Raw genomic sequence first — 15000 nt, forward strand, 5'->3', positions numbered from 1 at the left:
ATGGTAACTTTTTATATTTGTGATTCAAAGTTAATGTTGTTTTCATGTCGTAAATTTTGTTGCTGATGACAAAATATTTTATTCTCGATCGACCGCCCTGAAAACTTCCTTCTGCTCTTCCTAAAAACTGTGTATCAATATTTATTTTTGCATAATCTAACAAAACCTCCACCTTGCTTAGTTCGCATTTTTGAGCTTCTGTTACAAAGTGTTATATTTTTTAGGTCACCCATCCAGATACTAACCCCGCCAGACAGAGGGATTAACTTCAGTAAACTTTCGTGTTACAAAGCTGTCAGACGCTCAGAGTGCACGCTTAAAAGAAGTTGTGAGGGAACTTAAAAATGATCAACATGTCAGCCTAGAAGCCAATGTTTCTCGATTTCCTTTTATTTACTTCAATACTTCAATCTTTCTGGGTTTAGCACTTTGCTAGTAGCCACATGTCTCCTTAGGGGGCTATTTACCTAAGACTTCTACCATGGCACTACATTAATATACAATACTAAAACAATATCGTGTACTATTAGAGCCACATATTACGCAAAGACAACTTCAATATCCTGGAAGACAATATGTTGACAACATGGATTAAAGCGCTGTGTTACTGCACTACCACACGTAAGATGACAGGAATTATTTTCTTTCTGACAATTTATTAATTGGCTGGTAGCCAGGTTTTTAACTTCAGAAAAAGATCTGTTTCGTCGTATAAACGTGTGAGCCAAAGTTGATCTTAAGCAGAGAGTGTTCCTGGACTATAAAACTTTTTCTAAATATTGCTTCTGTGATGTTTGGGTCTTGGATGGTTTTTGTGCCTTGGTGAATGGATTTCCTCTTATCAACATTTAGAGAGGTACATCTGGGACATGGATTCCATTTGTCCGTGCGCTGTTCGCGGTGTCCACAATCCGGGGATCCCTGCAAGGAAACTTGATCTGTTCATGGACTCTCCTCTTAAGGCTCGGCCCCAGGCCCTTGTGGCTAGCTGCCTTCCCCGGTTCTTTGTTTCTAGTGACGTTTTTGTGCTTTTTAATTTGTAAATGGCGGGCGTTTTTATTATGAATCAGTAAAGGCTGTTTTCATTAAAAATGCTGTCAGTGGCTGTTAATTGATCGGGTGAAATGGTTGTGTTGGCCACACTGGGCTGGTGTTAGCGTGTGTCACCGTGCTTTTTTTGTTGTTTTTCACATTTTTGTTCATCATTTTCGCATCCTTGAGGACGCTGGCTTGGTTGAATTAAATGATAATCCATTATGGAGCGTTTTTTTTTTTCGCCAAATGCCGAACGGCAAACCGCAGTTTGAGGTTTGCGCTCGACTTTGAAAACACGATGCTAAATGTCCCTATTATCAAGAATTAACGACTGGGCCGCTAAATGACTGTTATTACAACAGGCATCTGTCCAAGCGGACGTTATCTTTTTAAATCTTGCTGAAGTTTTTGACAGCGTACCCTATTAGCGGTTTTTCAAATGGTATTGCTTGTCGAGGACGATGCATTGAATGGTCGAGTGTTACGTCTGGTACACCATAATGAACTATCTTGGGGTATTTATTGATTTCTTCTATATATCAATGGTATGACTGAATGTGTATTATCCTCTACAGTTAAACTTTATGCTGATGACAGTTTTTTTTTTTAATAATTGATCCTATCACAACTTCGCCAAGCGGACGTTTTAATGCTGATAAGTGCGAATCATTTCGAATAACACACTCACGAGATTGAACCATGGTTATACACTTAATAAACGCCTTATATCCACAGCTCCGTAGCTTGTAGGGAGTGGACTCAAGGTAGTTCTTAGAAGAGAATCGAAGTTGTCGCTTGGGTTGTAAACATTAGTCAATTCCTGTAGGTAGTAGGGTGCCAGGTTGTTCAAGCACTTGAAGGTTATTAGCAGAATCTTGAATTCAGTCCTATATTTTACAGGTAACCAGTGGAAGTCTTTAAGAAAAGGCGTGTTGCGTTCATACTTGCCTTTTAGACAGACTAATCCTGCCTCACAATTTTGGACACTCTGTAATTTCTGTAAAAGGTTTTCAAGCGCTCCATAAAGCATAGCGTTACAGAAGTCAATCTTAGAAGTAATCAATGCATAAACCAATATTCAGTTCAGAGTCCGCCTGAGTGGGACTGTTGGCAGTGACTGTTGCCAACAGTCCCAGGCCTCTTAGGATTCCTCTACGATCAAATTCCGCTGGAGGAATGAAACCATTTTATATTTCAGAATATTTAAGTTATAGAATGGTCTACCAAGAGAGATTGTTGAAGAGGGTAGTTTCAGGAAGTCCTGAAATTTTCAGGCTACTCTCTTCGCAATTGCTAAAATTGAGTTCATAACTGCGAGGATCATTGCTTCACTTGATTTCATATCCGCAGTTCAATATATGATTCCTTTCTTATATCATTTCATTCGTTGATTTATTCATCACGGGAACATTATAACTCAAAAATGACCGTCTCCCAACGTCAGTGGCTTCATAGCTCAGTTGGTTAGAGCGTCGCACCGGTATCGCGAGGTCACAGGTTCAATCCCCACTGAGGTCCTGAATTTTTCAGGCTTCTCTACGCAATTGCTCAAAATGCGTTCATAACTGAGAGGATCATAGCTTCACTTGATGGTACCATAATGTTAAGTGATACAGTGTTGTAGCGTCTTTCGTTCCAAAGAGAGTGTCATCGAAATGTTGAAACTGTTTTGAGGACATGTAAGAACGTTTTCAGACTCAAAGCGCAAAAAAAATAGACTTTCTAAGAAAGAAAGAGTGTCTGTATGTTAACTTGTTTGATTTATTTTAGGGGTTTTACATCCGATGTGTACTTTTATGGTAGGATTTTATATAATTGTGATATTACATCTTGAATAAAGTGTGTATGAATGTAAGTATCAAGTGAAGCTATGATATCAAGTGAATATATGATCCTCGCAGTTATGAACGCAATTTTAGCAATTGCGTAGAGAAACCTGAAAACATTATTAAGAACCCCAACTGGCAGGGGGCAACCAGTTTGGCTATTTAGAAAGCGTGGTAGAGTTGCATCCGGGACAACCGGAAACAAATCCTAACCAGAGGTTAGAACGAGATTTGAACCCGGAGCAGCCGCATGCAAACCCAACGCCCTAACCACTCGACCACGCTGCCTGCACTGGCTTTGATACATAACAAATATTCAATTTTCAATAGAATATTTAAAAAATTGGTTTATAAAAGACTCATTAAGTTTGTTGACAAACATAGTATATTATATTCATCTCAATACGGATTCCGCGGTAAGCATAGCACACAACATGCTACTCTAGAAATCCTAAATGACATTCTTACTAATTTTGATAAAGGCCAGTTCACTTGTTGTTTATTCATTGATTTAAAAAAAGGCTTTCGATACGGTAAATTATGATATTCTTCTCTCTAAAATTGAAAGCTCTGGCTTCAGAGGAGTAGTAAATGATTGGTTTAGCCGGGTCATATCTAACTGGTTGCAGACAATATACGACTGTTAATGGTTATATATCGGACCCCAGTCAAACCCTCTGCTGAGTTTCCCAGGTTTCCGTGCTGGGACCCTTGCTTTTTCTCTTGTATGTCAATGATTTATATAAATAAGATTCATTTCTACTCGATTGCCGATCTTACTAGTGTAACTTATACAAACAGAGATCTTAAAACACTTGAATTTAAACTAACCTTGAATGCCAAATAATCTAATTATATCATCTTTCATCCACGCCAAAAGACTCTTTCCTTTCATCCCAATATTAGAGTAATAGCAACTCAAATACTAGCCAACCGTTAGAAATGAAAAATTATATAAAATATCTTGGTATACTCATTGATTCGAACCTTTAATGGAAATATCATAATGTTACCGTAACCTGGGCTCGCTAATACAGTACGCGAAGAACACTTGTTTTTTTCAGTTTTTAATATCGTCCGCGAGCCACACACTCTTACAATCTGCTCTGCTCTAACGACCACATGACATGCCCCAATATGGATCTACCATATTTGGGCACTATGTCACACAACAGTCCGTTACACTGCCCCCCTACAAGATAATTATTCCTCCCGGGTAAGGAGACATATAACTAAGAGAGAGAGAAAAAAAAGAGAAAGTTCAAAGTTCTTAACCAATTTCTCAACAACACTATGCCGTGTTCCCTATACATTGCATCTCGCCACAAAGTCACTACATCTGAGGGGTCTTCTCCGACTCCTGTCTGAACGCCTGAGGTTGTCCTGGCCTCTCTGCAGTGGTAAGGTTTCATAACTGGTAACGGGAACATTCCGTCTCAATCGGGGGGGTTTACGCCTTCTCCTCCGCGTACAACGGGATGCTGCGTTGCTCCTTGTGGTGTCTTCAAGCACCTCCTGGCGGGTAGATGATCCTTGAGGTAAATTCGCACCCTGTCCTTCAGGTGGTTCATTGAACCAATCCGCACAAGCATCTCCGCGGTACTGCAAAAGCATATCTCTGTGCACAGCCTTAGGCTTTGCCCGAGGGCCACGCTGAATCCTATACACAACATCATTTAGGCGTTCTACGACAACATAGGGCCCTTCCCATGGCCCGCTCAGCTTTGGAGATTTGCCTTTCTTGCGTTGAGGTTTGTACAATCACACAAGTCCGCCCTTCTTGAAAGTAAAAGCTTCACTGCGGATGTGGTATCGTCTCTTCATCCGTTGGCTACCGGCCTGCTGGTGGTCTCTTGCAAAGTCATGAACAGTCGCTATCGATGCTCGCAATCTCTCCTCATACTCGAGATAACGTAGTTCCTCAATATCAGTTTGCGGCCGCGCCAAAAGCAGATCCAAGGGGACACGCAATTCTCGCCCGAACATGAGCATTGCAGGCGTAAGCTTCGTCGTCTCGTGCTCGGCTGAACGGTATGGCATCAAAAGTAGTGTTAAATGCAAGTCCCAGTCTTTCTGATGATCCTGAACAAATGTGCCCAGTTGATTCTCTAGAGTTCTATTGTAACGTTCAACCATGCCATCCGACTGAGGATACAGGAGGTTGTCCATGTTTTATGGATCCCAAGCAAGGTGCAGACCTCCCGAAAGAGAAGAGACTCGAAATTTCGTCCTTGATCAGAATGAAGCTCGGCTGGCACCCCAAACCTACTGAAGAATTGAGACACTAGGCTTCCTGATTTGGGAGTGCGTACGCATCAGGCCATTTACTGAAGTAATCCATAGCAATCAAGATGTACTTGTTTCTGCTTTCCGTCTCCGGCAAGGGTCCTAAGACATCTATAGCCACAAGCTCCATGGGCTCTCCAACATTGTACAGCTGAAGCAGCGATCTAGTTCTCACCATGGGGCCCTTCCGGTCACATTTGTGGCACCATTCTTCAACGTCACGACGACAATGGATCCAGTAGAGTCTTCGTTTAGTTTGTTTGTTTTCTTTTTTTTCTTTTTTTTAGTGTTTTTTTTTTTTTTCCGTGTCGGTAAAAGTCTTGCCTGTCACTCCCCTGGTAAGTGGTGTCTTTGTGTATAGAGCCTTCTGGGCGTATTTTCTTAGGATCGAGAGGGTAGTGGAACTGAGTAGATTTCTCTGGTGGACACAGTAGAATCATTAACTCAGCCTGCAATGGCGTCGAACGTCATGCAACGCGTGAAGCATCTGTGTCAAATGATGGCAAGATACCGGGTTTTTGTAAGTTTCTTTTTCTGTCAAGTGTTATAAAGTTTGACAATGAAATGAGCGAAGTCAAAACAAAGATCACAATCGCCCAACTCTTATTTATGCAAAGTCAAAATTTACTCTCCAAGACACGTACGACGTTATTTATCACCAGGTAATTCCATCATTTTGGAAATAGCAGCTACTTTATTATTCATCTGCGTCACAAGTTTTCACTGATTTTGGGGCTCATTTGGTTGAAACTCAAGCACGCTTCCAACAGGCCTGTGAACCCTTCCTGCTTACAGAGCAATACTAAAAAACTTCTCCCATATCACATTTCAACCTTAAGCTCGAAAATTCAATACACACCATGATATTATAATTCACAAAGGCAGAAAATACCACAGAATCCTTTTCCAGCGAAAAACAACATATTTGCTCTTAGAGGCGAAAACCTCTTCCTATTTCATTGCGTGCGTGAAGACAAGAAACTCAATTGTGTCAAATTACCATGTACTTCAGGTAAATACTGCTCACTTTGATTTCGTCTCGACGGGCGATAGATTGTTGTCGAGGTCCAGTACTCGTCGCTTTTGAGATTCATGCCTAGTTTATCCAACTGACTTTCCATTATTGAGCTCCATAAGGGTGTATTTTGTTTAAGGATCCACTAAAACGCCATTCGCGTTGCATGACTTTCGACGCCATTGCAGGCTAAGTTAATGATTCTACTGTGTCCACCAGAGAAATCTACGCAGTTCCACTACCCTCTCGATCCTAAGAAAACACGCCCAGAAGGCTCTATACACAAAGACACCACTTACCAGGGGAGTGACAGGCAAGACTTTTACCGAAAGAAAAGAAACAAACTAAACGAAGACCTCGACTGGGTTTGCCTTATAAGGCAACGCAGTAATTAATCATCGAGATTGTGGGGCTTAGTTCTACTTTCTCAGGTCAAATTTTCAAACAACGTGTGCCAGGTACCAGGCAGACAATGTTAGCTCTACTTTTTAATAAATTATACACAGGTCAAAGCTCATATTCTGATACCTGTTAATTATTGGCCGTGTAAGTTTATAATACACAGGTACTTTAACCTTGCCTCCACTTCCTCCTTCTTATCTCAATTGATAGCGGTGTTTGTTTTGATGAAAAGTTCTTCATTGGAGATGATTCTCGGCCAGAAAGTCCTGAGAATTCTCCTAAAAATATTCTTTTTTGCAATATATCTGTCATGATTGCCTAAACACCCAAGAGTCCGCACCACATAGGAGGACTGATGGAACGATGCTCTAAACAATCCCGCGGAACTCACGAGAGATGCATGAGGAACGAGAGACCGAATAATGAATATATAAAGGGGGCGGGGATGGGGGCTGTACACTGAACAAACCAAAAGGACAATTTTATTTGGGAGACTTTTATTAGCCATTTGAAACAATAAATGGGAAAGTGATGTTATTTTAAGGTCAAAATTTTAACCTCAGACTGGGACACAGGCTCGTTTCAAACGTCGAACTTTTCATGTGCCGAATCTAATGCAAATGAGAAAAATCTATTGTTTTCGTTCATTTGCATTAGATTCGGCACATGAAAAGTTCGATCCTTGAAACGGGCCTCAGTGACTCAACTGTTTTTGCTCGAGTGTTCCTAGGAGAGAACATCTCGTTGGCCAATCGTTATACTACATAAACGTAAAATCGTCTCATATTATGATCATGCACGGGCACACTAATTAATACGCGTTAAATTATTTCTGACAACTAGATGACACATGTCCAAATTCTTAACAAACAGCAAATAGATAAAACTTAAGTCGCTAATCGTTTTCTTTTGACAATTGGGAATGGGAGCTAACGAGCAGATGTCTTTGTCAGGTAAAACAATGGTTATAGCAGACATAGTGGAGGTGATATGCAAATGTGGCAATTACTTGTCTCCGCAGCAACATTTTATGGTAATAGAGAGTTTTAGATTCTAGTACGAGAACGGCTACGAATACGAATTTTTCTCATAAAACAACAGTGAGCACGCGCAAACCAGCGCCATTTTGGCGGCAAAAACGTGACACCGTTGTCATTTTAGTACGTGGTTTTGCAAAAATGTCGTCGCGTCAAAACAAGTCGCCAAAACGATAGCGGTTTTGGCATTTTTTCGATCAGGAAAAGGCTCAGTTACCAGCAATAAGAATAACCGAGCAACCTATGCTGCTAACAAAGAGCAAGATTAATCGTCCGGGTTATAAATGTTCTCAGTATTTTCGCTAAAACGGGCAGTCAAATCTCGTACTCGTTCTCGTACTCGTCCTAGAATCTAAAGGTCTCTAATATTTGCTCCTAATAAATTTCATGGTTCATCATTTGACAATCTTGCAGAGCGAGATAGATAACCAGGCGGTATACAATGGAATCTAAATTTGCAGACATCCGCGTTCGAAATGCAACTACTGCAGTGGACACAGTCCTTCACACCGTTATACAAAAAAAAAACAAAAAAACCTAAAATTACAAAAAACGCCCTATTATATAAAATTACGCCGCGCAACGCTGATGGATTATTTACCTTTAAAATTAAGTTCGACCTTTTATCATTATTTTCTGCCTTTAACAAACACTTGTTGCTTCTTCGGATACGGTTTTCATTCTTTCACTTTGGCTGGTCGCTGTTGTATCCATGATTGATGGAACCAGGAAAGACTTCCATTTCCACCTTTGATTTGTCTTGCGGAGAATCGGCAATGCGCTTGGGAATTCTTTTAAACATTATGCAAAACAGGAAAATAAAGGGATTAATAATCAAATTATGAATCTTAAGCATGTAAATCTCTCAACTTATATCTTCTTACACGATAGACATTTCAGTTTATTCATCAATGATGGAAAGGTGTAGCCCGTGGGAATTTTATAAAGAAGGCAAGTTGCTTGGCAACGGACGAAAGGACAACTGAAAGCCATAGTCCCAGGCACGAATCGAACCTAAGAGCTCCGTAACACAGATCGAATGCTCTACCCATTGAGCTACTGGAACTTACTGGAGAGCTACAATACTCGTCACATTTGTTGGAACACCCATCCCCGTTTCCCCCTTCCTCCAATGTTGATTTCCACAACTACTAGTAGTCGCCCGAAAAATTCTGACACAACATTGAATTGGGGGAAGGGGGATGTGGTATAAGCTACGATCTTGTAACACGATGATTCTGGACCATTCGCTAAGTGTTCCAACTAAATATGTCTCGTATTGTAGGTTGTTTTATCTAGATCCTGAATCGCCTAGTTATATCTAAATCTATCTAGGTCCTGAACGACCTACAGCAGCTCTTCAGTGAGTTCTAGTAGCTCATAGGTAGAACATTCAGAAACGTAGGTCGGAGGTTCGATTCCAGCCTTGGACGCTGATTTTCAGTTGTCGTCCTTTAGCCCGTTGCCAAGCAACGTGCTTTTTATATACATTTTAGTTTGTAGTCGTAGTATGCATTTTGACCCGCATTTCTTATTCCGCGTTTTGACTTTAATTAACTCATTTCAATTGATTTGATCAGGCCACTGGTAATCTATACTTCAACTCCTTTCCTGGAGTGCAGTAAAGCACTTCGAGAAAAAAGTAGCTTGCTCAAGACCATAACTCATTCGTCCATTTAGGGATCAACCCGTTTTCTAATGCAATTACCATAACACTTCCGAGTCTACCAGGACACAAAGCAGAAAATTGTACAAAATTATTCGATTGTTCTTAGGCCGGCATCAAATCGTTATTTTTTCATTGACTGATTTCTCGTAATAAATATAACAAATGGGGTAAAGATCACCACTTTTGTCCTACCTGTTCTTTGGATTACTGCATTTCAGTATGATTATAACAGCAATGATAATGACCAACAATCCGCCAGCAACGGAACCCGCAATGATGTAAGGCATCTTGTAAGAGGCCTTCTCAATAGGCCTAGATGGAGCTACTGTTGATGTTACCATTGTTGACGTTTCAGCGACGAGGGTTTGCACGCTCGAAATGTTACCATTAATGGAGTTTGAAATGTCTGCCATAGACCCTTTAACGATGGAAACGAGGTTGTCTTTCGTGATAGCGTCAACATTGGAAATTCCGGGTGGAAATTGCAAGTAAAATGCTAAGCTTGCCAGTAGAGGATCCATAAAGATCTGTTTTGGGTAGCCTGGAAGAATGTGAACTTGGTCTTCTGTGAAGATGATGAACGAAGCTGCCCTCTTACGGCGAGCACTGAACAAGCCATAAAAAAAAGGAAACATGAACTACCACATCACCGATTAACTATAATTTTAAATTGTCTGTTGCTTTTTGTTTGTTTGCCTTTTCTATCTTTTTCCTGGTCGTTTTTGTAAATGTGCATTTACAATAGACATCTGGGAAACACAAGCAAACGTAAAATTTGTTTAAAGGTGTCAATAATACCACTGCTTTGCAGAATCTTAAGAAAGATAACATTAGTAATAGAAGTCTTTGGCGGGTTACTTAGTCATCTTTTTAGTCATTTTTTTATTTCTTCCTTAACTCAACAAGCGATGTTAATATTGATGTAAGGCAAAGAAACGCTTAGCTCGCGCGAGCTAGTCTGAAAGCCCTAACCTTATTCAAACGGAGCTACTTTACTTCTCCCGGAACGACGTTTAAACAATGAGGATGAACAGTACGCTTAAAACTTTGCTTCGTTTGGAATCGTCAACAATACATCAATAACGGTATTTGTCATGATTTCACAGTAATAGAACATTTTAAAAATGAACAAAACAAGTAAGGGAAAGAAGAAATAAAATGAATGAGGGAAATTTAAAAGGAACAAAACAAATGAGGGAAAGAAGAAACAGAAGGAACAGGAAAGTGAATGGAAAAACAGAAAAAGCAGAAAATGTACCTGGTAGGTGTAGATCTGCAGTCATCCGTTTCTGAGCAGTGCTTCGTTGCTGCTGTTGCAACTGCAGCCTTGAATGCTGCTTGTAGAGGCTGGTTCCACTGAAAAGGAATAGCAAAGAATACCCAAGACAGATCTCTTAAACGAGGCACATGTTGTGACTGGGACAATTATATAGCTCAAAGTGTCTTCTTTACTCAGTATCGCAAATTTTCATTTCAGGTTCACATAGCGAAACGTTGTAACAAAATAATCTGCTAATCTGGGAAACGTTTCTTCGGGATAAGGACTAAAAATTATTCAGTATTCCATGTTTGGCTTGACAAAGTAGTTATAAGGGACATTCTACTTAAAAAAGCAAACGGGTAACTCCCGCCGAAGTAGACTAGCGTACGAAGCGCGCACGAGCGCGAAAGCTTCAAGTCTCCCGATTTTGCGCAGGCGCCAGTTCTCTCTCGATTCTATCCGCGCGTTCGGCGAATGAATAAAAATAAAAGGCTGTGGACAGTACCGCCAAAACAGTCAATAAATCTTTTTACGTTAATTATACAAAAGGAAAGGGGAAGAAAACAAGGAAACACAAGGAGTGGCTGACAACAGAAACATGGGCACTGATTACGGAGAGAAAACGACTAAAGGATCGGATCAACCAAACACAAGTCCAAGAAGAGAAGCAGGAACTGCAAGCATGTTACTGGGACAAAAACCCGGAAAAGAAAAGAAGCGCAAGATCAGACAAGAAAAGCCTCATTGAGGAGCTGACCCAGGAAGCAGAGACCGCAGCGGACCAAAGAAACATGAAAAGACTATATGAGATCACGAGGACCCTCTCTGGAAAAAGAACAGCAAACCTAGTCGCCCAGTCAAAGACAAGAACGCGGCAATACCATTTCAAGGGAGGAAGGCCAGAGAACAAGATGGGCAAAACACTTCAACGAAACACTCATCAGGCTTGCACCATCTGTTCCGTTTGATATCCCCCACCTACTGAACTCCTTGCTATTAACACCAGCCCCCCTACCAAGTATGAGATCATCAAGGTCATAAAGTCATTGAAGTCAGGCAAAGCAGCAGGCCCTGATGGAATACCACCTAAAGCTCTGAAGGCAGACATCCAGACTTCAACTAACATCCAGCACGCACTCCTACACAAGATCTGGGAGCAAGAGAGAGTGCCAGAAGACTGGAAGAAAGGCGACCTCGTGAAGCTGCCGAAGAAAAGGGACCGCTCATCCTGCAAAAACTGAAGAGGAATCACGCTGCTGTCTATCCCAGGGAAAGTACTGACGAGAATCATCCTAGATAGACTAAAGGCAGTACGGGACAAGACATTCGGGATGAACAGGCTGGCTTCCGGCAAGACAGATCATGCATAGACCACATCGCCACAATGCGAATCAACATTGAGCAGTCCCTGAAGTGGCAGACCCCCCTGTACTCAGTCTTCGTCGACTTTCAGAAGGTGTTTGACAGCGTCGACAGGGATGTCATCTGGAGACTGATGCACCACTACGGTTTTCCACCAAAGTTCGTTTCATCCAACGACTGTATGAAGATGCCACCTGCCATGATGGGAAGCTGACGGAACCCTTCTTCGTACAAACCGGCGTTCGTCAGGGATGTCTGTTGTCGCCAACGATCTTCCTGTTGTGGTCGACTGGATAATGCGGCAGGCCACCGCAGGCAGGAGAACTGGAACACAGTGGACTTTCACGAAGCAGTTGGAAGACCTGGACTACGCAGACGACATCAGCCTTCTCTCCGACAGATATCAAGCCGATCAAGAAAAGCTATGCCGTGTTGCAGAAGAAGAGGAGAAGACTGGCTTCCAAATCAACATCGGGAAGACGGAGGTCATGAGGGTGAACAACAAAAAGCAAGATCCAGTGCGACTACACCAAGAAAGCATCAAAGTCGACAAGTTTGTTTACCTGGGCAGTGTAGTCAGTAAGGATGAGGGCACAGACGGAGACATCAAGTTCCTAATCAACAAAGCAAGACAGACCTTCAACACCCTACGGCCAATCTGGAGATCAACAGCTTTCTCGCTTCACAACAAGATCCGGATCTTAAACACCAACGTCAAGTCGGTCCTACTTTACGGCTCAGAAAACAGTCGGGTAACAAAGACCCACAAACTCCAGACATTTATTAACAGATGTCTCAGGAACATCCTCAACATCAAGTGGCCGGAAGTCATCTCAAATAAACAACCGTAGGAAAGGACCAGGCAAGCCCCAATCGAGTCCGAGATCAAGAAACGACAAGAAGATCTTTTAGATCTGATAACTAATACTGATGACTATAGACACAAAACCACCTGATCAATCTGTAGCACAACAACGGACAATGACTGCACACGATCTTATTGTACCATCACTTATAGCCGTTGGGAAAACTCCGATTGCTACATGAGTCGTAGCCGTTGTGAAATCTCCGATGACGTAATGGTCTTCATTAATTTGGAATTTTCTTCGGATATGCGTGGGTATCAACGATACGACAATAACACTATTAACAACTTACAGCTTTCTTTCTTAAAAAAAACGATTATTTTTTTCACATGAGTAAAGCGGTAGCAAAGTAGTCACATGAGTCACACAATTGAAGAATTGCGTTATCCACGACTATGTTTAGTACGGTGGTTATTTCCCTACCAATGAAAGTTGCAACGTCGACACATTCAATGGATGACGTAATGACCTTTTATGTATTCAATACTTCCTTCCAATCAAGCACTTCAATAACACAAAAAGGCAATATATTTTGTACTAAATAAAGAGTGCAATATTCATGAAATTTTAAGTACATTAACGTTTTAACAGCTTTTGGCGAATAAATATCATAAGTTGCGTGATTCGAAGTGCCACTGACTATATGACCGAGTAGAAGTTTGGGTCTGCACACCAACAAAACTAAATTTTATCTGTAATCTTACCACTACAGTCGCAACGTAGTACACATTCCAAAGCATTACTTGTTGATTCACTGATGACTATAGACACAAAATCACCTGATGAATCTGACAACAACGACTGCACACAAACTTGTTGCGCCATTACTTATAGCCGTTGTCAAATCTCCGATTGCACCATCAGTCATAGCTGTTGTGAAATCTCCAATGACGTAATAGTCTTAGCTTTCTTTCTTAAAAGTTATGATGACATATTTCAATGACACAAAAATATATAAAATGCTTTAAATAAAGAGCGGACTATTCATAAAATTTTAAGTACATTAACGTTTTAACAGCTTTTTGGCGAATAAACATCATAAGTTGCGTGACTGGAAGTCCCACTGACTATGTGGCCGAGTGAAAGTTTCTTTCAGCTCGCCAACAAAACGAAAAAAACTAGATCTTTTAGATCTTATAAACGCGCTTTAAAAATTTAGCTGTCTTCTTACCACTGTAGTCACAATCTAGTGCATATTCCATAGCAGTCCTTAATGATTCATTGATTACTGTAGACACAAAATCACCTGATCAACCTTTAGCGCAACAATTCACAACAACGACTGCACACGATCTTATTGCACCGTCACTTATAGCCGTTGTAAACACTCCGATTGCAAATCAGTCGTAGCCGTTGTGAAATATCCGATGACGTAATGGTCTTAATTAATCTGGACCTTTTTTCGTATTTGTATGGATATGAACGATACGAGAATAACACTATTAACAACTTAGAGCTTTTTTTCTTAAAAATCACGATTAAATTTAATTGTTTTTTTTACACGAGCAAAGGGGTTGCAAAGTAGTCACACGAGTCACATAATTCAAGAAGTACGTTATCTACGGTTATCTTTAGTACAGTGGTTACTTCCCTACCAATAAAAGTTGAAACGTCGACACATTCCATGAATGACGTAATGGCTTTTTATGTATTCAATACTCGCTTCTAATCAAACGCTTCAATAACACAAAAAGCAATATATTTTGTATTAAATAAAGAGTGGAATATTCATAAATTTTAAGTACATTAACGTTTTAACAGCTTTTGGCGAGTAAACATCAACGTGCAGACGAAGAACCGCGCTCGGCTCATGGCCGCGCGGTTATTAAGCAACGTGCAGAGCAAGAACCACGCTCGGCCCATGGCCGCGCGGTTAAAAATGGGGATGGATCGGTCACACGCTCTGCAAGCCTGTCTCTAACGTCACCAGACAAGCCATTGAATGGAGTCCACATCAGTGGTGCAGAAGCGTTGACGCTGAAGTGAAGGCAGCTGGTAAGACGAGGACCGAGATGGAGAGGATTTCCTAGAACCATGTTCGTTCAAGGTTGTTGTGGCGACCCTTTGTTCCCCAGGGAATTCAAAGGCATGTTGATACAAAACGAAAATATTATCCAACCTGAGACACATTTAACCCTAGTATCTGCAACTCGACAGACTGGCTTCTCTCCTCGTCGGATGGTGTTCGCGGTTCTTCTGCAGGTGGAGGAGGAGGAGGTTCAGCTCCCTTTTCAAGTCCTT

The 15000-nt window shown here is 41.1% G+C and overlaps 1 protein-coding gene across 2 annotated transcripts in view; it reads right to left on the reverse strand.

Annotated features, from left to right (window-relative positions):
- Window positions 1-7044: 7044 nt before the first annotated feature.
- Window positions 7045-15000, reverse strand: part of LOC138009456 (uncharacterized) — an 87540-nt gene continuing 79584 nt past the window's right edge. For both annotated transcript variants that reach the window (XM_068856480.1, XM_068856479.1), the window contains exons 43-46: window positions 14879-14997; window positions 10529-10626; window positions 9463-9876; window positions 7045-8392 (exon numbers count right to left, since the gene is read on the reverse strand). In XM_068856480.1, coding sequence (XP_068712581.1) covers window positions 8287-8392; window positions 9463-9876; window positions 10529-10626; window positions 14879-14997 — 737 coding nt within the window. In that variant the 3' untranslated portion in view covers window positions 7045-8286. The remainder of the gene's footprint in view (window positions 8393-9462; window positions 9877-10528; window positions 10627-14878; window positions 14998-15000) is intronic.

The sequence above is a fragment of the Montipora foliosa genome, chromosome 7 (assembly GCF_036669935.1).
Source record: "Montipora foliosa isolate CH-2021 chromosome 7, ASM3666993v2, whole genome shotgun sequence".
In the NCBI taxonomy this organism is placed as follows: Eukaryota; Metazoa; Cnidaria; class Anthozoa; order Scleractinia; family Acroporidae; genus Montipora; species Montipora foliosa.